This window comes from Erinaceus europaeus, chromosome 6 (assembly GCF_950295315.1).
Source record: "Erinaceus europaeus chromosome 6, mEriEur2.1, whole genome shotgun sequence".
NCBI lineage: Eukaryota > Metazoa > Chordata > Mammalia > Eulipotyphla > Erinaceidae > Erinaceus > Erinaceus europaeus.
The window spans coordinates 52799306-52820999 of record NC_080167.1 but is presented as its reverse complement, the minus strand read 5'-3'; the positions used below and the strand labels follow the sequence as shown (position 1 = coordinate 52820999).

Below are 21694 nucleotides of genomic sequence, written 5' to 3'. Positions count from 1 at the left end.
AACATTCTCCAAGTACAGCTTCATTTTCTCTGTATTATATTATTTGAGTGATTTTCAAAATTATTTATTTCCCACCAGGATTATTGGTGGGACTCTGCACAATTCCTCTGCTCCCTGCAAACTTTCCTTTTTCACTTTATTTTTAAGATAGAGGATACGAGATAGAGTGGAAGACACCACAGCACTGCTCCACTAAAGAGATTTTTTTTTTTCCTTTTTGATAAAGACAGAGAAATTGAGAGGCAAAGGAGAGATAGAATAGGAGAGAAATACCTGCGGTACCACTTCACCATTTATGAAGCTTTCCCATTGCAGGAGGGGACCAGGGGGCTTGAACCAGTAGGATTTTTTTTTTAAGAATGGAAAGTCTTCAGAGATTACAGGAATATTGGATTTGAGGAACAGACTTTAGAATTTAAAGATATTGTTAGCTTTATAGACTGGCGTTGTGTTTTATATAAAAGGAGGTCAGTTGCCAGCAGTTGGGTTGGGGACGGTAGGGAGAACAGGCTCTGGTTGCAAAGGATGTAATTTATAGAGCAGCTGCTCATCCCTGGTGGCACACTTGTCTCTGCAGCAGTGCGGGTTTAAGAGAGCACAGAGTATAGTCAAGAGGAAGGCATCTACAGAAGCTTCCTTTCTTGGTTAACTTCTTTCCCACCTCAGTGCTAACTTCAGCTTTCTCTGTCAGTCCTTTTTTTTTCCCTTGTCTTTCTAGCTTCCATTCTAGAGGTTACCCCCTTTGCCCCACCCCACTGTGGCTGCAGAGCTCACCCCTAATACTGAGTCCACCGCTGGTGGCTGGCTGCTGTGTGACGTGATGCATGCCTTGCATGTCACTCCTGTTTGCCTCTTACCCAGATGAGTGTTGGAGACAGCCAAGTAACACAATGCTAGTTATCTCTAGCACAGCATATTCGCCAGAGCTTTATTATGGTGGCATACTCCAGCCCACAGCCCTGGCCAGACTTAGGGGGAGATTGATTATTTTGCAGTGTTATATTCTCCAGGCAGATATCCTCATGTCTGCTCCAGGTTTGGGACCAGCAGCAGCTTCATCTTGTGTGTCCTATGTGTTTGCAATTGTAGAATCCCACCATCCCAATGCAGAAGTTGCAGGGCATCCAGAGAGCAATGGAGCTGTTATCGGCATGCCAGGGCCCCGCCAGGAACATTGATGAGGCTGCCAAACACAGATACCAGTTTTGGGACACACAGCCGGTACCTAAACTAAGTAAGCTCTTCTGCCTTTTCCCCCAACCCCAAAATAACAAAACTGATTAGCAACATGCAAAAATGCACCAAAGTGACTTTGCTTCATTTATATAATTGGTTTCATATTAGTTTCATATTTTAACCTGTTTCAACAGGTTAAAATATTGCCTTTTAAACTATACATACTAGACTAGTAGGATTGCCTTTCAGATGAGATCCGGCATGTTCAGGGTGGTATGGCCATAGATGGGGTATTGCCTTTGAGGAATAACTTTATCCTGATTCCTATAAAAATCCAATTTCCCTACTGTTGAAACACTAGCACAATAAAAATGTATGTAAGAGAGGAATCTCCCTCACCTTGCTGTTTTCAGTTCTGAGCTTGGAGTTTGTCATAAGCATTTTTTTTTTTTTTTTTTTGCAGATTCTTAGGTTTATATGAAGATAGATTATTATATGCTTACTTCCATGTTTTTCTTTCTGATTGTTCATAGTCTGGAATCTATGTAATACAAGTGGTTTGTTACTATCCAGAACTTCGTAGTCCAGTTATGTACAGTCAGCTTATCAAATATAAATCAAGGGGTAATCATTTTCTGTACCTTCAAAGAAGGATTTTCCTACCCATCTAACTTCATCTACCCCAAGCAGTTTAAAAAGTGTGAACTTCACTCAGAGTATGAAAGAAGGAAATACTTAATCATGGCTTGCCTTTGTTCTTTCAGGCTTAAATATTGGGTGGTGGAGGAAGACGCTCTAGGACAGGGGCCCCTGAGTTACTCGCTGCCCCATGAAGAAGAAGCTGTGTTCAGCTGCTGCCTGTCCCCCAGTGCTTCCCTTTGGGAAGATAGCCTGGGTGTTGGCCCTTCCTAAATCCTGCAGACTTCTCATTTCTAGAACACCTTATGTGCACCTTGGAGAAGTCTACATAGGTTCCTGGGTGGGGGTGGGGGTGGAGATGAAAGTGGAAGAGTACTCTGGGAGGGAGCCATTAGCCACTGAGGAAGCCTGAGATGCTTAGATGGAGATGAACTGGTAGCAGAGACCAACGGAAAGGAACACTGCATTAGTACCACTCACAAGAGCTAAGATGTGGAAACAATCTAAGGGATGCAGGACAGAAGAGAAGAAGTTGTGGTCCTGTATATACAATAAAATACTTCTCAGCTGTGAGAAAGGATGAATGAGATCTAGCCTTTTTTTGACATTGTGGGTGAAAATGGAGGTAATCAGGCTAAGCAAAAATCAGAGAAAAAAGATAAATACTGATTATCTCACTCATCTGTGGGATATAAAGAAGCAGAAACAAGGGAGCAAAGCCAAAGGAAAATAAACCCTTAGACTCTGAAGAGCTGAGATCAGGGGAGCATCCAAGGGCAGAGGGGTTATAGGTACTTCTTCAGTGGTGGGTATCATGTGGTAATGTGTTGAAGAGGTATGGAATCATACCCCTGATGCGTACACAGTACTATAAAGCAGCATTGCCTCAATTGAAAAAAATAATAATAATAAGGAAATAATAGAAAGCAAAACTCCTCACAGCTGGGACAAATCCTGTGGCTTACATCTGTGAAAAGAATCTGAGGACAAGTTATTCATAAGTCATCTCTTGAGCATTTATTTTTATTTACTTTTTAAAAATATTTTATTTTTTTTCCTTGCCAGGGAATAAACCAAAGGCCTTATGTGTCTATGGTGCTGCCCATTGTCCTACCCAGTTCAATGTTTTCATTCTGTGTAGATAGATAGACAGATAGATAGAGGGAGAGGGAGACAAGCAGATTGAAGATGTGGGGAGAGACACCCCAGCACCACTTCACCACCTATGGAGTTGTCCATGGTGCTGGGGATTTACCCCAGGGGCTCAGGCAGGCATAGTATGGCATGTTCTCTACCCACTGAGCTATCTCTTGACCCCTGAGTGTTTTATTATTAAATGCCAGGGTATTGGGAGCCGGTTGGTAGCACAGCAGGTTAAGGCACACGTGGTGCCAAGCAAGGACCTTAAGGATCCCAGTTCAAACCCCCAGCTCCCCACCTGCAGGGGAGTCGCTTCACAAGCAGTGAAGCAGGTCTGTAAGTGTCTATCTTTCTCTCCCCCCTCTTTCTTCCCCTCCCCTCTCCATTTCTCTCTGTCCTATCCAACAACAATGACATCAATAACTACAACAATAGAACAACAAGGGCAACAAAAGGGAATACATTTAAAAAATTTTTATAAATGCCAGGCTGTTTGGAGAAGCCAGATGGTAAATGGTGACTATTCCTGGGGGGGAAGGCGGGTACACTACTGTCAGAGAAAGCCGTAGTCAGAAGATGCTGGTGGCATTTTTCTCTGTAAAACCCAAAGGGCCTGCATGGCAACAAGGGTAGGGGGAGGACCTTGCCAGTAAATGAAAGCCCTGGGTCCCCTGCGCTGGGTGAGCCTGATCAAGGGAACCCAAGGTGACTGAAGCCTCGGGAGCAGGTGGCAGCCATGGAGTCTGTGTTCTATCCCCACTCCACTGGAGCATGGCTAAGGAGGAAAAGGGCACCTTTGTGAAAATCACTAGAGACTATGAAGACCCGAGCTACATGCCAGCAGTCCAGATGGAAAGAAGTAAACAGCTCTAAGGTTAATTTTAGATTTTGGAAGGGTCAGAGGTCAGTGTAGTCCTTTGCCCAGTTTGCTGAAAGCTAGTGTAAAAACCTTTTTTGGGCTGTCTTACCAAAGCAGCGTTGTACACAGTGGTGTCAGCTATACAGCTCATCTGTAATTGAGGGGCCGAGACTGAGAAATCACTACCATTTCATTAATATCCACTGTCGCAGTGATTTTTCTGCTACCATCTAGGCACCCTGGAAGTAGCAGAAACAATTCTGTATTTTTACTTATTATGTCTATTTATCTAGAACCGTAAGTTATTTATGCATGAAATTATTTAGGTGTGATTTCACCACTCCTGGGATGATTTTTTCATAAAGCTAGAGAGGAGGAGATGCTATAACACCAGAGCTTCCTCTGATGCTGTGACACTCTGATGTTCATGGTATGAACCGTGGCCATATATATGGCAAAGTACATGGTGAGCTATGTCTCCAGCCCTCTTCCTACCTTTTCTCTTTTTCTTTTCTTTTCTCGTCTTTCCTTCTCTTCCTTTCTTTCTTTCTTTCTTTCTTTCTTTCTTTCTTTCTTTCTTTCTTTCTTTCTTTCTTTCTTTCTTTCTTTCTCTTTGCCTCCAGAGTTATTTCGGGGACTCAGTGTCTGCACCACGAATCCACTGCTCCTGGAGACCATTTTTTCCCATTTTGTTGTCCTCGTTGTTGTCATTATTATTGTTGCCATTAATGTTGTTGGATAGGACAGAGAGAGATGGGGAGGCAGGGGGGGAGCAAAAGATAGACACTTGCAGACCTGCTTTACCATTTGTGAAACGACCCCCTGCAGGTGGGGAGCCAGGGGCTCAAACCAGGATCTTTATGCTGGTCCTTGCACTTTGTGCCATGTTCACTTAACCTGCACTACCACCTGATCCCCCCCCCTTTCTTAAAGATTTATTATGAGAAAGGTAGGAAAGAGGACCAAAACACTACTCTGGCACAAGGTGGTACCAAGGGTTGACTCTGGCACCTCATGAATACAAGTTGGAGCTTGCAGGCCGAACTACCTCCCTAGCCCTGTAGCATATTTTTAAAGTTTCTAATAAGCCCAAGCTCCCTAAATTTGATTTCATTATGTGCAGTTTCCCATTTTGGATTATCATGAGGTTTTGTCATCTAATCCTCTGTCTTTGTCTTTTTATTCCCTCTTCCCTTCTCCCTCCAGATGAGGTGATAACATCTCACGGAGCAATTGAAGCAGATAAAGACCATGTCCGTCAGGAGCCATACTCCTTGCCGCAGGGTTTTATGTGGGACACTTTAGATTTGGGTAATGAAGAAGTGGTGAGTAAAAGCCTCTCAGAGTCCACTTCCACAACCATACAAGCTGTTTCTGAGTGGGTTATGAGCACACATAGATAGGACACCACTGTTTGGTCTTGCAGCTCAAGGAGTTATACACATTGTTAAACGAGAATTACGTGGAAGATGACGACAATATGTTCCGCTTTGACTATTCCCCTGAGTTCCTGCTGTGGTAGGCCCACTGTCCCATATGCCATGGGTAGGGCGGTGAGGTGGGTAATCTTTGATCTTGCCTATCTCCTCACTCTTAACTGGCTCCCTTTTCCTTGCCTTTGGACATCAGGGCTCTTCGTCCCCCAGGCTGGCTCCCCCAGTGGCACTGTGGGGTCAGAGTGTCTTCAAACAGAAAGCTCGTCGGGTTCATAAGTGCCATCCCAGCGAACATTCGGATTTATGACAGGTACACAGTTGCGCTTGACCATGTCAGCACTGAGGTATCCTTTTTCCAAAGTTGTAGCTCTTACAGCTTTTTAAAATGACTAAATGTATGCTCTTAATATTGGATGGAGTTGTACATGGTGGGGGTGGGAAGTACAGATGAAAAGTCTTGCATTCCATTCAGTTTTGCTGTGAACTAAAAATAGCTCTAAAAATTAAAAACTATTAATCTCTTAGAGTTAGCTCAGCAGGTAGAGTGCACATCTTGAAACACTTTTCTTTTTTTCTTGGACTCAAGCACCAGTACTACTACATAGAGGACCGTAGGAAAACCAAGGGAGTGTGGTCTGGGAGGTGGCACAGTGGATAAAGCATTGGATTCTCAAGCATGAGGTCATGAGTTCAGTCCCCAGTAGCACATGTACCAGAGTGATGTCTAGTTCTCTCTCTCTCTCTTTCCTTCTATCTCTCTCATAGATAAATAAATAAATAAATAAAATCTCAAAAGAAAATAAAAACCAAGGGAGCTTGTTGGTGTTGGAGTTGTGCTTTATTTAGCTCATCAAAAAAACAAAAAGATTAGAAGATGTAAATACTTTTTAAAAAAAAAAAGAAGATGTAAATACTTAATGTTTATAGGGTAAATATGGGACTCCAGCTTATAGAGTAAATATGGGACTCCAGCCCACCAGGTCAAAGACCAGGAATGAAAGATCTAATGTATAATAGGTTTGCTTACCTTTCACAATATTAGGTTAGCTTATTTGCTGCTAAAAACATTTGAATATTGTTTGCCAGATGAAATGCCTGTGTATATAGACCAGAACAGGACGTAAGCTGTGAAGCTCCAAAAAGTTGATTGTACAGGGAGGCACCAGCTCTAGTCTAGTTGGGGCACCTTCACAGACCCTTGAGATTGCATTATACTCCAAAGCATCATCTTATATGAAAAATAAAAATAAAATGGAATTTTGCCAAAGTATCATCTTACCAGATTCTGTATGGAGTGAGCCAATGATTGCCATAATTATATATATTCCAGGAAGAACAGATACAGAAACTTTGAGACAAATCTGATCTGATTCCTAAACAAAAGACATGCAAAAGGGAGTCGGGCAGTAGCGCAGTGGGTTAAGCACAGGTGGTGCAAAGCACAAGGACCAGCACAAGGATCCCAGTTTGAGCCCCCAGCCCCCCACCTGCAGGGGAGTCGCTTCACAAGTGGTGAAGCAGGTCTGCAGGTGTCTGTCTTTCTCTCCCCCTCTCTGTCTTCCCCTCCTCCCTCCATTTCTCTCTGTCCTATTCAACAACGATGACAACAATAATAACTACAACAATAAAACAACAAGGGCAACCAAGGGAAATAAAAAAAAAAAGACATGCAAAGAGCAGGGGCTAGGGAAGTGCCTCAGGGATAGGACACTGCTCCCCTAACCCACTAGGGAAAGATAGAAACAGCCTGGGGGTATGGATTGACCTGTCAATACCCATGTCTAGCGGACAAGTAATTATAAAAGCCATACCCCCCACACATACCTTCTGCAACCCATAAAGATCTTTGATCCACACTCCCAGAGGGATAAAGAATAATAGGGAAGCTTCCAATGGGGGGAATGGGAAGCAGAACTCTGGTGGTGGGAATTGTATGGAATTGTACCCCTCTTATACCCAATCTTGTCAATCACTATTAAATCACTAATAAATAAATATAAGAACACCTGCTTTGCATACATGGTGCCCTGGGTTTCGTCTCTAGTACTATATATAAAGAAGAAAAACAGAAACGAATAAAATAGCCAGTCTTCTTTCTCTCAGCAGTAATAACAACAACAAAAAAATGAAATAACCACCAAAGTCTTAAATTTTATTTAGAATGAGAGGATTTGCATCCCTGTGGCCTACAGTTACCATCATTTTGTTATCAAATACTTTCTACTTGATAAAAGGTGTTGCTGTTAAGTATTGTTTAAAAGAAAGTATCTTTGAAGTTTTATGTGTCTTTTTTAATCTTACATTTTATGAATATTGTCTTATGTTCTTAATCTCACATTGTCTTGCTTCTGTCTTTCTTAGTATGAAGAAGATGGTTGAAATTAACTTCCTTTGTGTACATAAGAAATTGAGATCTAAACGGGTAGCCCCAGTATTAATTCGAGAAATAACCAGAAGAGTGAACCTAGAAGGGATTTTTCAAGCTGTTTATACTGCTGGAGTGGTTCTTCCTAAGCCAGTGGCCACTTGCAGGTAATAATACCACATGTCATCTTAATGAAAGGTATTGACCATTCCTGCCATGTTGCTTAGAGTATGATTTGCCATTTGTGAGACTCAAAAGAATTGGGCTTCCCATTGATTGTATACTTGGCTGATAGCAGAGATGGGGACTAGAAAAACAAGAACTACCAAGCCCAGTATGCTTCCCACTATATCTTACAATCACTCAAAGTTGAAAAGAGTTTTTAACATTTTCCTGCTAGTGATACAAGATCTGTATTTCTGTTTCTCTTCATCTGAAATACTAGCGTGTCTTTTCCTTGAGGAAACCCAAAGCATTGTGTTCTCAATATGTGCATACTGTGTAGTACTAGTTTCTGTTATCCCACTCTATAGTACTCTCAGGAACTAGTCCAAAAAACTTGATAAAAAGCAATTTAAAGGGTGGGGGTAGATAGCGTAATGGTTATGCAAAGAGACTCACATGCCTGAGGCTCCAAAGTCCCAGTTTTAATCCCCCTGCACCACTATAAGCCGGAGCTGAGCAGTGCTCTGGAAAAAAAAAAAGAAAAAAGAAAAAAGAAAAGGCAATTTAAAGACCCAAATGTACTAGCTTACTGGGAATAAGAAGTTTTAAGCTCTGGTGGTTCAGGAGGTGGCGTAGTGGATAAAGCACAGGACAATCAAGCATGAGGTCCCAAGTTCAATCCCTGGCAGCACTTGTCCCAGAGTGATGTCTGGTTCTTTTTCTTTCTGCCTATCTTCTACATGAATAAATAAATAAAAATATTTTTTAAAAGAATTTTTTTTTTACATTTTTTTAATCTTTATTTATTGGATAGAGACAGCCAGAAACTGAGAGGAAGGGGGAAACAGAGATACCTGCAGCCCTGCTTTACCAACTGTGAAGCTTTCCCCCTGCAGGTGGGGACCAGGAGCTCAAACCCAGGTCCTTGTGCACTGTAACATGTGCACTCAACCAGGTGCGCCACCACCAAGCCCCAAAAAAGAATTTTTAAGCTCTGTTATATCTCTTCATCTGCTTCTTTCTCAAACTTTTCATAAGTTAACACAGTAAGAAATTTGTTTATCAGATTTTCATTTGACTAATCCATTTCTAGAGCATTGAAAGAATTTCTCTCCCCCCACACCTCAAGTAAGCATAGTATAAAGGATAAAACTATAAATTTACTATCTCCTTTTGAATTATGGATGAATAGAACAAATAAGACAGCCCCAGGTATATTGTAATACAGTTCATTTATTGAAGTACTTAAATTGTCTTACTTAAAATAACCAAGTTCGTTTTCTAAAAAGTTGTTATCTTTTGGTGTTTTATATAAACATGAAGGCTACTAACTGAGGAGGAATGACTTTATATTTTGCCTTCTGTAGCATTAGCAATGGTCATTAAATATTTACATGTTGGGCACTATGTTGTATTCCTTTTGCAATTTAAGATTTGTTTTTATGGAAAGAGATAAAAGGTCACAAACTACAAAGGAACATAACAAGAAATGTAGGCTTGCACTGCTGGTGGGAATGTAAATTGGTCCAACCCCTATGGAGAGCAGTCTGAACAACTCTCAGAAGGCTAGAAATAGAACTACCCTATGATCCTGCAATTCCTCTCCTGGGGATATATCCTAAGGAACCCAACACACCCACCCAAAAAGATTTGTGTATACCTATGTTCATAGCAGCACAATTTGTAATAGCCAAAACCTGGAAGCAACCCAGGTGTCCAACAGCAGATGAATGGCTGAGCAAGTTGTGGTCTGTATACACAATGGAATACTACTCAGCTATTAAAAATGGTGACTTCACCTTCTTTACCCCATCTTGGATGGAGCTTGAAGAAATCATGTTAAGTGAAATAAGTCAGATACAGAAGAATGAATATGGGATGATCTCACTGTCGGGCAGAAGTTGAAAAACAAGATCAGAAGAGAAAACATAGGAGTCAGGTGGTAGCACAGCAGGTAAAGCACACGTGAGGCAAAACAGAGGAATGGCATAAGGATCCCAGTTTGAGCCCCGGCTCCCCACCTACAGGGGAGTCACTTCACAGGCTGTGAAGCAGGTCTGTAGGTGTCTTATCTTTCTCTCCCCCTCTCTGTCTTCCCCTCCTCTCTCCATTTCTCTCTGTCTTATCCAACAACAACATCAATAACAACAATAACTACAAAAGAAAAAGAAAAGAGAAGAAGAGAAAACACAAGTAGAACCTGAACTGGAGTTGGTGTATTGCACCAAAGTAAAAGACTGGGGAGGGGGAGTACAGATCCAAAAAGGATGACAGAGGATCTAGTGGGGGTTGTATTGTTATGTGGAAAACTGAGAAATGTTATGCATGTACAAACTATTGCATTTATTATCAAATGTAAAACATTAATCCTCCAATAAATAAATTTTTTTAAATGTAGGTTGTATTTCGCAGGTCAAAAATAACTGAAAAAAATAATTTAGAGGCAAACCAGCATCTAGTCACACTAGACACAACTGAATGTTCCTTACTTGTTTTGGTGACAGCTCAAGTGAGACAAAGGATAAACGCTTGCAGACTTCGAAATCAATCCAATTTTTAAGACTTTTTTTTTTTTTCAGATACTGGCATCGGTCACTAAACCCCAGAAAATTAGTAGAAGTGAAATTTTCTCACTTGAGTAGAAATATGACTTTACAGAGAACAATGAAGCTATACAGACTTCCAGATGTAAGTAAGAATTTTTTTCAGTTTTTAAAAGGTATAACTGAGGTTTTTTTTTTCCCTCTTTTTCCCTTTTGTTGCCCTTGGTTTTTTTTATTGTTGTTGTAGTTATTGTTGTTGTTATTAATGTTGGTGTTGTTAGATAGGACAGACAGAAATGGAGAGAGAAGGGGAAGACAGAGAGGGGAAGAGAAAGATAGACACCTGCAGACCTGATTCACCACCTGTGAAGCGACTCACCTGCAGGTGGGGAGCCAGGGGCTCGTACCAGGATCCTTATGCTGGTCCTTGTGCTTTGTGCCACGTGCGCTTAACCCACTGCACTACACCCGACTCCCACAACTGAGTTTTTAATGTAGAAAGTAATTATTTGTAGGAGTCTTAGACATTGGCTTATGTATATGAGGAAGTGAGTATGTAGCTAAAAGGAACACATAAGACTTCACATAGACTCCAGTGCTAGGATAAGCAGGGAAGCTTATTTGGAAATATCAGTTTGTTTTTTGAAAGACTTTTTAAGATCTTCAATTTGATTGGATGGGCTTGAACTCAAGATGTGTGTTTTGAAATTTTGAGTACTTGTGGTTTATTAAGGAAGACAGTTGAAAAGATATCATCAGAAGGCTGACCTAACTCCGTGGAGCTAAAAATAAGGTTTAGAGGAGAGATCCAGAAGAGGAAAGAAAACAAACAAACAAAAAATGCCATTGAATTAACATCTTTTTAAACTAGCAGATTCCTGGTGTGAAAAATAGTCTCTTGGGCAGGGGTAGATAGCATAATGGTTATGCAAAGAGACTATCATGCCTGAGGCTCCAAAGTCCCAGGTTGAATCCCCTGCACCACCACCATAAGCCAGAGCTGAGCTGAGCAATGCTCTGGTAAAAAAGAAAAGAAAGAAAAAGTCTTAATAAAGGAAAAGCTAATTGTATTTACCACTCTTGGCTTTATCTAGGATTTGGTTGGTGTAATACCTATTGTTGAGTGATGAATCTCACAGATGTAGCCATTTCAAACAACCCATCTGCTATCCCCTATGCACTGGGGCTCAAGATCAAGACTCATATTTAGCTCAAGCTTCTGCCCCAGGTTCTTCTATGAAACGGTTGTCCAGTGTCAGTCAGGGCCAGGTCTTATCTAAAAACTCAACCAGGTTTGGCCCTTCTTCCAAGCTTATATTGGACAGGATTAAATTTCTTGCAGGAAATTATAGCAAGGGCCTCACTTAACAGGTTTTGTTTTAGTTTGCTTTTTACCAGAGCACTGCTTAGCTTTGGAATATAATGGTGCTGAGGATTGAACCTGGAAGTTCAGAATCTTACATGAAAGTTATTTACATAACCATTATGCTATTTTCTAAGCCCACCATCTTTCATTTGTTAGAAGCCATAGGTCCTAGCACAGACCAATGAACAGATCACCAGGCAGTATCTCTGGGTGACCTTAGGCTATTTATGCAAATGGAATCTTTTTAAGTGTTGCTCTCATCAGAGCTCTTAGGTTGTTACAGGTGGTTTAGTTAAAATTTTCACTTGATGGAGAGATTCAAGTAGAAAGACCTACCTTGTAGACCCTTTCTTAAGTACAAACTCTAGTTCCTTTGGCTGAGACTGGTAATATGTTGAAACAACTGCATAAACTCAGTGGCTGTATGAATTAAAACTTTCTGATGACAGACTAGAATCAGTTATGATCTGATCTTGGGCAAAAACAAGAATAGAGATCGCAACAAAAGAAACCAGATAGTGTATTAAGATCTTCATTCTAGTGTCCTAACACTACAGTGTTAGGACAGAGAGAAATGGAGAGAGGAGGGGAAGACAGTGGGGGAAAGAAAGACACCTGTAGACCTGCTTCACCACTTGTTAAGTGACTATCCTGCAGGTGGGGAGCCAGGGGCTCGAACTGGGATCCTTACACTGGTCCTTGCACAACATGCGCTTAACCTGCTGCGCTACCACCCAACTCCCTTTTTTTTAATTTTTTAATTTTTTTAGCAAGAAACTAGAGCATCACTCCACCACCACTAGTAAGGTTTCTCTATTTTATCATTCTTGTTTTCATGCAGTACTTGGGATCAGGCCCAGGGCCTCACACATATAAGGCAAGCAGTCTGCCACTAAGCCACACACCTTCTTGGCCCATAAAGAAATTTTTGTCAGCATTCTTAAAGGTGAAGAAACATGAACTAGATAAAAGGTGGGAGTCAAGCACCCAAAAGAGCACACTTTACCATGAATAAGAACCCTGTTTAGAGCCCCTAAAAGCACCTGCATGGGGAAACATAAGTAGTGAAGTGGTTAGTGGTCTCTACTCTCTGTATCTCCCTCCCACTCTGTTTCTATCTGTAATTGAAAGAATACACACACACACACACACACACACACACACACACACACACACACGTGCGCCAGAAATTAATCTTGTAGTGTCTTTTCTATTATTAAGAGGGAAAAAAATGTATTATGCTTGCTGACACCCACTAAGACAGATGTCTAGCTAGATTTGACAACTTGACTTTACTGAAATGTATAGAATCTACATCATCCTTTTTTTAAAAAAGAATTTATTTATTGGGCAGAGGGGTAGATAGCATAATGGTCATGCAAAGTGACACTCATGCCTGAGGCTCCAAAGCCCCAGGTTCAATCCCTTGTATCACCATAAGCCAGAGCTGAACAGTGCTCTGGTAAAAAAAAAAAAAAAAAAAAGAATTTATTTATTGATGAGAAAGATAGGAGAGAGTAAGAACCAGACATCACTCTGGTATATGTGCTGCCAGGGATTGAACTCAGGACCTCACGCTTGAGAGTCCAAAGCTTTACCACTGTGCAACCTCCCGGACCACTATCCTCCTTTTTCTTAAATCAATAGCTGTAATCATTCAATAGAGTTTTGTCTCCCTATCCACATAAAAGCAGGTTTAACACAAATCAGTATGCATAGTCTATAGGGAGTAATTTAATTGAACTGAAATAGAGTTGGTTGCAAAGTTTAATATTGCCTTATTACTAGAAATTTTTTGTCTTGTTTTTACTTTCAGAAAATATCACTTCACTCTTGGGGTATGCCAAAATTTGCAATTGTTATATGAGCTAAATGTTTTTCCTCCCTCTTCCTGAAGGAGATAGTTATCATTTTTGTATCAATCTTACTTTTTTAAAATTTATTTTGTGGCGCCCCAGAGGTGGTGTAGTAGATAAAGCATTGACCTCTCAAGCATGAAGTCCCCTGCATCATGTGTACCAGAGTGATGCTCTGGTTCTCTCTTCTCTGTCACTCTCATAAATAAATAAAATTTTATTTTGGGGTGGGGATAATGGTTATGCAAATAGATTCTCATGCCTGAGATTCCAAGATTCCAAAGTGCAGGTTCAATCCCCCCACACTACCATAAGCCAATGCTGAGCAGTGCTCTAGTTAAAAAAATATATATATATATATATATATATATATATATATATATATATATATATAGTGCTTCTATAGATTTTTTTTTTTTTGAGTGTGTGGCTTAATGAAATTAGAAGTAATTTTAGGGAATCGGGCGGTGGCGCAGTGGGTTAAGCGCACGTGGTGCAAAGCGCAAGGACCAGCTTAAGGATCCCGGTTCAAGCCCCTGGCTCCCCACCTGCAGGGGGAGTCGCTTCACAGGTGGTGAAGCAGGTCTGCAGGTATCTATCTTTCTCTCTCCCCTCTATCTTCCCCTCCTCTCTCCATTTCTCTCTGTCCTATCCAACAATAATGACATCAGTAACCACAACGTTAAACAACAAGAACAACAAACAGGAAAATAAATAAAGATTAAAAAAAAAGAGAGAGAGAGAAGTAATTTTAGGCTCTGAGACACACAAGTCATTGTCAGTCATCAAAAGTAAATATTCCTACCCATATTTTCTAGTGCCTTCCATTTTTTTAAATCTGTGATGTAACCTGGTCTTCTTTCTAATGCTTCTGCAAAAACTTGTTTGAGGGCTAGGGAAAGTAGTGGATATGCAATATATTTTCTTTATATATATATATGTCTTTATTTATTGGATAGAGACAGCCAGAAATTGAGAGGGAAGGGGGAGATAGAGAGGGCGGGGATAGATGACATAATGTTTATGCAAAGAGACTCTCATGCCTGAGGCTCCAGAGTCCTAGGTTCAATCCCCTGCACCACCATAAGCCAGAGCTGAACCAATGCTCTGGTTAAAAAAACAACAACAGGGTGACAGAGGACAGTGGGGATTGTATTGTTATATGGAAAACTGGGAAATGTTATGCATGTGCAAACTATTGTATTTACTGCCGGATGTAAAACATTAATTCCCCAATAAAGAAATTAAAAAAAAAATTTAAACAACAACAAAACTTTCCCATTCTAGCCACTACTATTTACTTTCATCTCATTTTTGTTGCTCCAGAATGATGCTGACTAACTGCTTGTCTCAAACCAACACACTTCTGCACAAGTTTCTGCCCCTCTTATAACTAAACTTCTTTCTTCATTTTGTTTTCTCTCTAACAAGGCAACAAAGACTTTAGGCTTGAGACCCATGGAACCAAGAGATGTCAAAGCAGTTCGAGAACTAACCAACAGCTACCTGCAGCAGTTTCACCTGGCCCCAGTGATGGATGAAGAGGAAGTTGCCCATTGGTTCCTCCCCCAGCAGCATATTATTGACACCTTTGTAGTGGAGGTAAAATAGTACCAGGGTTAGCTGATGAGACAGCTCACTGGGAAAGTGCCTGCTTTGCCATATGTGCATCCTAGGCTCCAGCCACTGGTCCTCATGCCACGGAGCAGCTTGGGCGCTGTGTCACCTTTCCCTGTCTCCTTGTATCTCTGTCTCTGTCTGCATGTGCTAATAGTACAGAAGAGGATGAGAATACTGTTGAGTGGGTTTATTTTCCAGGAGGATCAGAGTGGGCCATCTCTTTTCCTCCATGACTTGCTGCTATTATATAGTTCATTTTCTTTTTAGTCTATTCTGTACTATCTTTGTCTGTTTTTGCTCTTGGGTTAATGCTGACCTTACACAATGAGTTAGATTGTGTTCCTTTTCTGTTCTCTAAAAGACATTGATCTGAATTTCAGCAAGGCCAAAGGATATAAAATTAACACAAATAATACAGTAAAAATTCATTAAATTTTCATCAGAATTCTCCAGTTGAAACAATAAGACTTAAACAATTCTTTTTTGCTAAAATGGTACATTTGACTTATTTATTGATTATAGAAATATTTGGATGACCTGTTGGGTTGTTGAAAAAATCATTATATATTTATCTTTTTCTTTCTTTTTAATTGTCACTAGGGTTGTCGCTGGGCTCAGTGTCTACAAATCCAGTGCTTCCAGAGGCCATTTTTTCTTTCTTTCTCCTCCCCCCCATTTAATTGGATAGGACAGAGAAATTGAGAGTAGAGGAGGAGATAGAGAAAGAGAAAGATGCACACCTACAGACCTGCTTCACCACTCACAAAGCATCCACTTTGTAGTTGGAGCAGGGACTCAAAGGGTCCTTGTACATGGTGATACATGCACTTAACCAAGTGTACCACTGCCCAGCCCCAGGACATATTTTTCTGTGCAAAAAAAAAAAATGTGTCATGACTTCCTACAACCCAATAGTTAATCTAGACTTGAGTTTTTAATAGTTTTTGATTTTTAAAGACTTGGTCTAATTCTCCAAAATTGCAAGAGGTATAAGAGTAAAATTAGAGAGTGGGGGAGATATCATAATGGTTATGCAAAGAGACTCTTTTGCCTGAGGCTCCAAAGTCCCAGGTTCAATCCCTGCACCACCACAAACCAGAGCTGAGCATGTTGTGTTAAAAAAGCTAAAGTTGTTCATAGTATTTTGCTGGTATTTCTTTTTGCTAATGATTCTAAAATGATAAACTGTACTTTATTGCTAATATTGTTGTTCTTTATTCTTTTTTTTTTCAAGAAAGGATTAATTAACAAAACCATAGGGAAGGAGGGGTACAATTCCACACAATTCCCACCACCCAGTCTCCATATCCCACTCCCCCCCCCCCCATAGCTTTCCCATTCTCTATCCCTCTAGGAGCATGGACCCAGGGTCATTGTGGGTTGCAGAAGGTAGAAGGTCTGGCTTCTGTAATTGCTTCCCCGCTGAACATGGGCATTGACTGGTTGGTCCATACTCCCAGTCTGCCTCTCTCTTTCCCTAGTAGGGTGGGTCTCTGGGGAAGCGTGTTCTTTATTCTTGTCAGTCTTAATATCATATCAAATTTACTGATTTTTTCCCCCCAAGAAGCCAGGCTTTTTCATTGATTTTTCTCTATTGCTTTCCTATTTTAAATGTCATTGATTTCTGCTCTTATATTTCTTATTTCCTTCCTCTGTTTGCGTTGAGTAAATTTGTTCTATTTGTTGTTGTTGTTCCTTAAGGGAGGGATTTATATAATTGATTTGAGACCCTTATTACAATATAAGCATTTAAAGGGACTGGGCAATAGTACAACTGGTAAAGTGCACAAGTTACCAACCATGAAGACCCAGGTTCAGGCTCCTGGTTTGACCTGGAGAAGGAGAGCTTCACAATTGCTGAAGCCAGAATTCCTACCTTTTGCACCCCAAAAACAATTTTGATCCATACTTCCAGTGGGGAAAAAGTGATAGGAGGAAGAGGAAAAGAGGGCACTGAACTCCAGCTACATCAGGTCCCAGAGAGAGAGGAGGAAAAAGGGAGGGACACTTGGATGTAGTAATAGGGCTATGTGTGGCTTGGAGGGGAAGAGAAGATGTGACCTGGAAAAAGGGGGGGAGGGCAATTTTGTACAAATCTAGAAAGATAGTTGTAGAGATGATAGTTAACCCATCTCTGCAACCTTGGGAGAACTGCAGTGGCTTGCAGTGGAGGGATCAGGGATTCAGAACTCTGGTGGTAGGGACGGTGTGGAATGACATGTAATTTTGTAAATCAATATTAAATCACTGGTTAAATTTTAAAAAATAAAAAAGAGCATAAGTGTTGAAGCAGACTACAGGTGACTTTCCTCTCACCTTATTTCTTTCTCTATCACAGTTAAACAATCTTTTTTTAAAATATTTTATTTGTTAATGAGAGATAGTAGGAGATAGAGGAAGAGCCAGACATCACTCTGGTACATGTGCTGCCGGGATTGAACTTCAGGACCTCACGCTTGAGAGGCTAGTTCCTTAGCCACTGTGCCACCTCCCGGACCACAAATGTATTTAAAAAAAAAAAAGAAAAAGTTCAAAAATACATAATATGGACATTTTGTTCTGGAATTAGCTATAGCTGCATCCTACATATTTTGGCATTCCATTTAATTCAGTTCTGTGTATTTTTAATTTTTCTTTGAGATGCCCTCTTTGACACATTAATTATTTAGAATTGTTTTTCAGTTTCAGCAGAAATGAGATATCCTACTTATTTCTGGTTTGATGCCATTACAGTTGGAGAACACAGTCTGTGACTTCAATTCTGTTAGGGTTCTGGGGGGGGCAGTGGGGAGCATGGTCTATCTTACTGAATGTTTCTTGTGTGTGTGAAAAAATACATTCTGCCATTGTGGAGTAGTCTTCTATACATGTTATTTAGATTCTGTCATTCACATTTTTGATACACTTTATTTTCTTTATGGTAGTTTTATCAATTGATAGTAAAGTTGTTGAAGTCCCCAACTGTAATTAAGGTTTATTCACATCTCCTTTCAGCTCTCTTAGGATTTTGAGTGTCTCGTTTGATACATATATTTAAAAGCCTTATATCTTCCTTGTGGGTTTGCTCTTATTCTTTGCTCTGAGTTCTCTTTATTGAATATAATATATAGGTATTCTCACTTAAAAGTTAGTATCTGGGGTGGAGGAGAGATAGCATAATGGCACAGAGACAGTCATGCCTGAGCCTGCAAAGTCCTAGGTTTAATCCCCCACACCACCATAAACCAGAGCTAAGCAGTGCTCTGGTTAAAAAAAAAAAAAAAAAAGTATCTGTGTGGTGGTGGTGTTCTTTTACTTTCAACCTCTGGCACTGAATATGAATTTGAAGTTAAGTTCTTGTAAATAATATATAGTCAGGCCATGTTTCTTTAGACACTCTTCCAGTCTTTCCTTAGATTGATGTATTTAACATTTACTTTTGGTCATTAATGATCCGTTAGCACTCAAGTCAGTCACGTTCTCCTTTTTCCTCAGAAACTTGTTTCTTTTTCCATGTCTCCTTGTGGGTTATTTGAACATGTCTTTAGGGTTGTCTTAACAGGGTATTTGAGTGTACATGTGTGTAGTTTTCATGACAGTCATTCTAAGTATTAAGATAAACATGTTATTTGCCACAATTTGATGGACTCACATTTAATATGACTTGTTTCCACTTTGTCCCCTTACCTTCTTTTCTTTAATTTCACCTTAAGAATTTTATTTATTTGTGACCGAGAGAGCACTAGAGCATCATCATGGCATCTGTGGTGCCGAGGGTTGAACTCAGGACCTCACACATGCAAGTCCTTCATTCTTCTGCTGTGCCACTTCTCCAGACACTTGACTTTTAAATATCACTGTTTTTGTTTGTTTTTGCTAGAGCATTGCTCAGCTCTGATTTATGGTGGTGTAGGGGACTGAACCTGGGACTTTGGAGCGTTAGGGGCATGAGTCTCTTTGCGTGACTATTGTGCTATCTCACCTGCCCAAATATCACTATTTTGAGTATCGGGCAGTATTATAATTTTTGTTTCATCAGTTCAATTTTTAAAATTCATAAGGAGAAATAACAGAGTATATAGTAAATTTTCTGTTTTGCCTTCCTTCAAGATGTCTCCTTTTATTATTTCCTTTCTATTTGAAGGACTTGTTTGGTCAACTTAAAAATAGTCTGCTAGTAACAAACTCTGTAAGTTCTCATTGTTTGGGAATGTTTCACATCCCTATTTTTCCCTTCACTCCTGAAGGGGGCCTCATCAGATATAAAATTCAGTTGATCTTTCCTTTCAGCACTTATACATAAAATTGTGCCACTTTTGTATGGTAGCTTTGTTTTCTAATGAAAACTCTTGCTTTTCTTTGATTCCCTTGTGAGTAACGCACCCTTTTTTTTTTGTAATATTTTTGTTATTTGCTTTTTTTCCCCCTTTTGTTGCCCTTGTTGTTTATTGTTGTTGTAGTTATTATTGTTGTCGTTATTGATGTCATTGTTAGATAGGACAGAGAGAAATGGAGAGAAGAGGGGGAGAGAAAGACACCTGCAGACCTGCTTCACCGCTTGTGAAGCAACTCCCCTACAAGTGGGTAGCCGGGGGCTCAAACCGGGATCCTTACCCCGGTCCTTGAGCTTCTCACCACGTGCACTTAGCCCGCTGCACTACCACCCAACCCTCCGGTAATGCATCCCTTTGCTATGGCCACTTTCAAAATATTTCTTTGTTTTAAGACATTTAATGATGATGTGTCTTGGCACGAGTTTTCTTCAGGTTTATCATTTCCTCTGGGACTGTGAGGAGATGAGTATTGGTTCTTTTTTTATTAAGTCTTAACTTAGTTCCTTTCAGTCTCTTTTCTCTCTTGTTCAGATTGGGTAAATTCCACTGGAGTCTTCATCTCTCTCTGCTATTCTCCACTCTACTGTTGAACCCATCCAGTGAGACTCTTCCAAATCTTGTAGTGTTTTTCAAGTTGGAAATCCTTATCAAAGCTGAAAGTTTAGGTCTTGGGCTCATCTGTAATATTGAGCTGCTAGTACAGAGCAGTAGAGAATGGCATTAGCCTAACATCTTTCTTTTTTAATGTCTAAAGAAAGACTTAATGAATCAGAAGCATTTTCAATAACCAATTTGAAACTACCTTGGCCATCATAGCCAATTAAAACAATCCAAGCACAGCTGGTTAGTTCCTTGTATTGAAAGGTTATACAGCCATAAACACCAAATTTTTAAACTCTTTTGATTTTTGATAATGTATCTGTTTTGAATATTAGTATTTTGGGGTATTTTGCTAGTACCTTTTACAAGCTTAAAAAAAAAAAACAGCTTCTGGGTCCAGTAAGATAGCACCTTGGTGGGACTACTGTAGCACTGACTGTGCTGTGGTGCCTCCTTTCTCTCCCTCTTCCTCCCCGCCTTTGAAAAAGCTGACTTGGAGCACTGAAGCTTAACAACAAAAAATAAAAGTAGCTCCCAAACTATCCATGCTCACTCTAAGCTGATAAAATTCTTACCTTGTGCCAAGAAGATGGTAGCTATTGTCCATTATCTTTCAATTGAAGAAGGCAGCTTGTAATCCTTAGCACTCTTTTATTTCTGGGAAAAAAAAAAAAAAAAGATGTTCTCTTTTTATCACTGTTCCATAAGTCCAGGCTCATTAGTAGTACTTTGGTGCTCCTGTGTAGTGTCGGAATGTGAACCCAAGGCTTTACACAGGGTAGTTCAAGCCCTATGGGGTGAGCTCTTTCCCAGTTTACCAACTCCAGTAGGTTCTATTACTTCTATTTCTTTATTTCCTTTCTATTTTTTAATTTTTGATTATCTTTATTTATGAGATAAAGACAGCCAGAAATTAAGAGGGTAGGGGGAGAGAGAGAGAGATACCTCTAGCTCTGCTTCACCACTTGCAAAACTTTCCTCCTGCAGGCTTGGTCCTTGCACACTGTAATGTGCTCAACCAAGTGTGCCACCACCCAGCCACCCTTTTTCTTCTCCTCCTCCTTCTGTCTCTCTTTCCTCTCTTTTTTAAAAATATTTGTTTATTTTTCCCTTTTGTTGCCCTTATTTTATTGTTGTAGTTATTACTGTTGTTATTGATGTTGTCATTGTTGGATAGGACAGAGAGAAATGGAGAGAGGAAAGGAAGACAGAGAGGGGAAGAGAAAGACACTTGCAGACCTGCCTCACCACCTGTGAAGCAACTCCCCGCAGGTGGGGAGCCAGGGGCTCAAACCCAGATCCTTACATTGGTCCTTGCGCTTTGCGCCACGTGTGCTTAACCCACTGTGCTACCACCTGACTCCCTCTCCTCTTCTTTCTGACCAGAAGCTCAGTTCTAGCTTCCCAGGAATTGAACTTGGAGCCATGGAGCCTCAAGCATGAAATTATTTTGCATAACCACCAAACCACTAAAATAAATCTCCTTTGCTCAAAACTGTATTTCTTAGACTCGATACAGATCACTGACTAGTTCTTGGGCAAAGGTACAACCCTATGTTCTTCTCCAAATCAGAAAATGATGTGAGCTGTTGCTTTTCATACAGAAAGTCATGCTG

At 40.3% G+C, this 21694-nt stretch overlaps 1 protein-coding gene across 2 annotated transcripts in view; it reads left to right on the top strand.

Moving 5' to 3' along the window:
• NMT2 (N-myristoyltransferase 2) overlaps positions 1 to 21694 on the top strand; it is a 45220-nt gene that overhangs the window by 19535 nt on the left and 3991 nt on the right. For both annotated transcript variants that reach the window (XM_007526104.3, XM_016189618.2), the window contains 7 exons: positions 1090 to 1234; positions 5021 to 5139; positions 5241 to 5332; positions 5444 to 5560; positions 7612 to 7782; positions 10360 to 10468; positions 14977 to 15147. In XM_007526104.3, coding sequence (XP_007526166.1) covers positions 1090 to 1234; positions 5021 to 5139; positions 5241 to 5332; positions 5444 to 5560; positions 7612 to 7782; positions 10360 to 10468; positions 14977 to 15147 — 924 coding nt within the window. The remainder of the gene's footprint in view (positions 1 to 1089; positions 1235 to 5020; positions 5140 to 5240; positions 5333 to 5443; positions 5561 to 7611; positions 7783 to 10359; positions 10469 to 14976; positions 15148 to 21694) is intronic.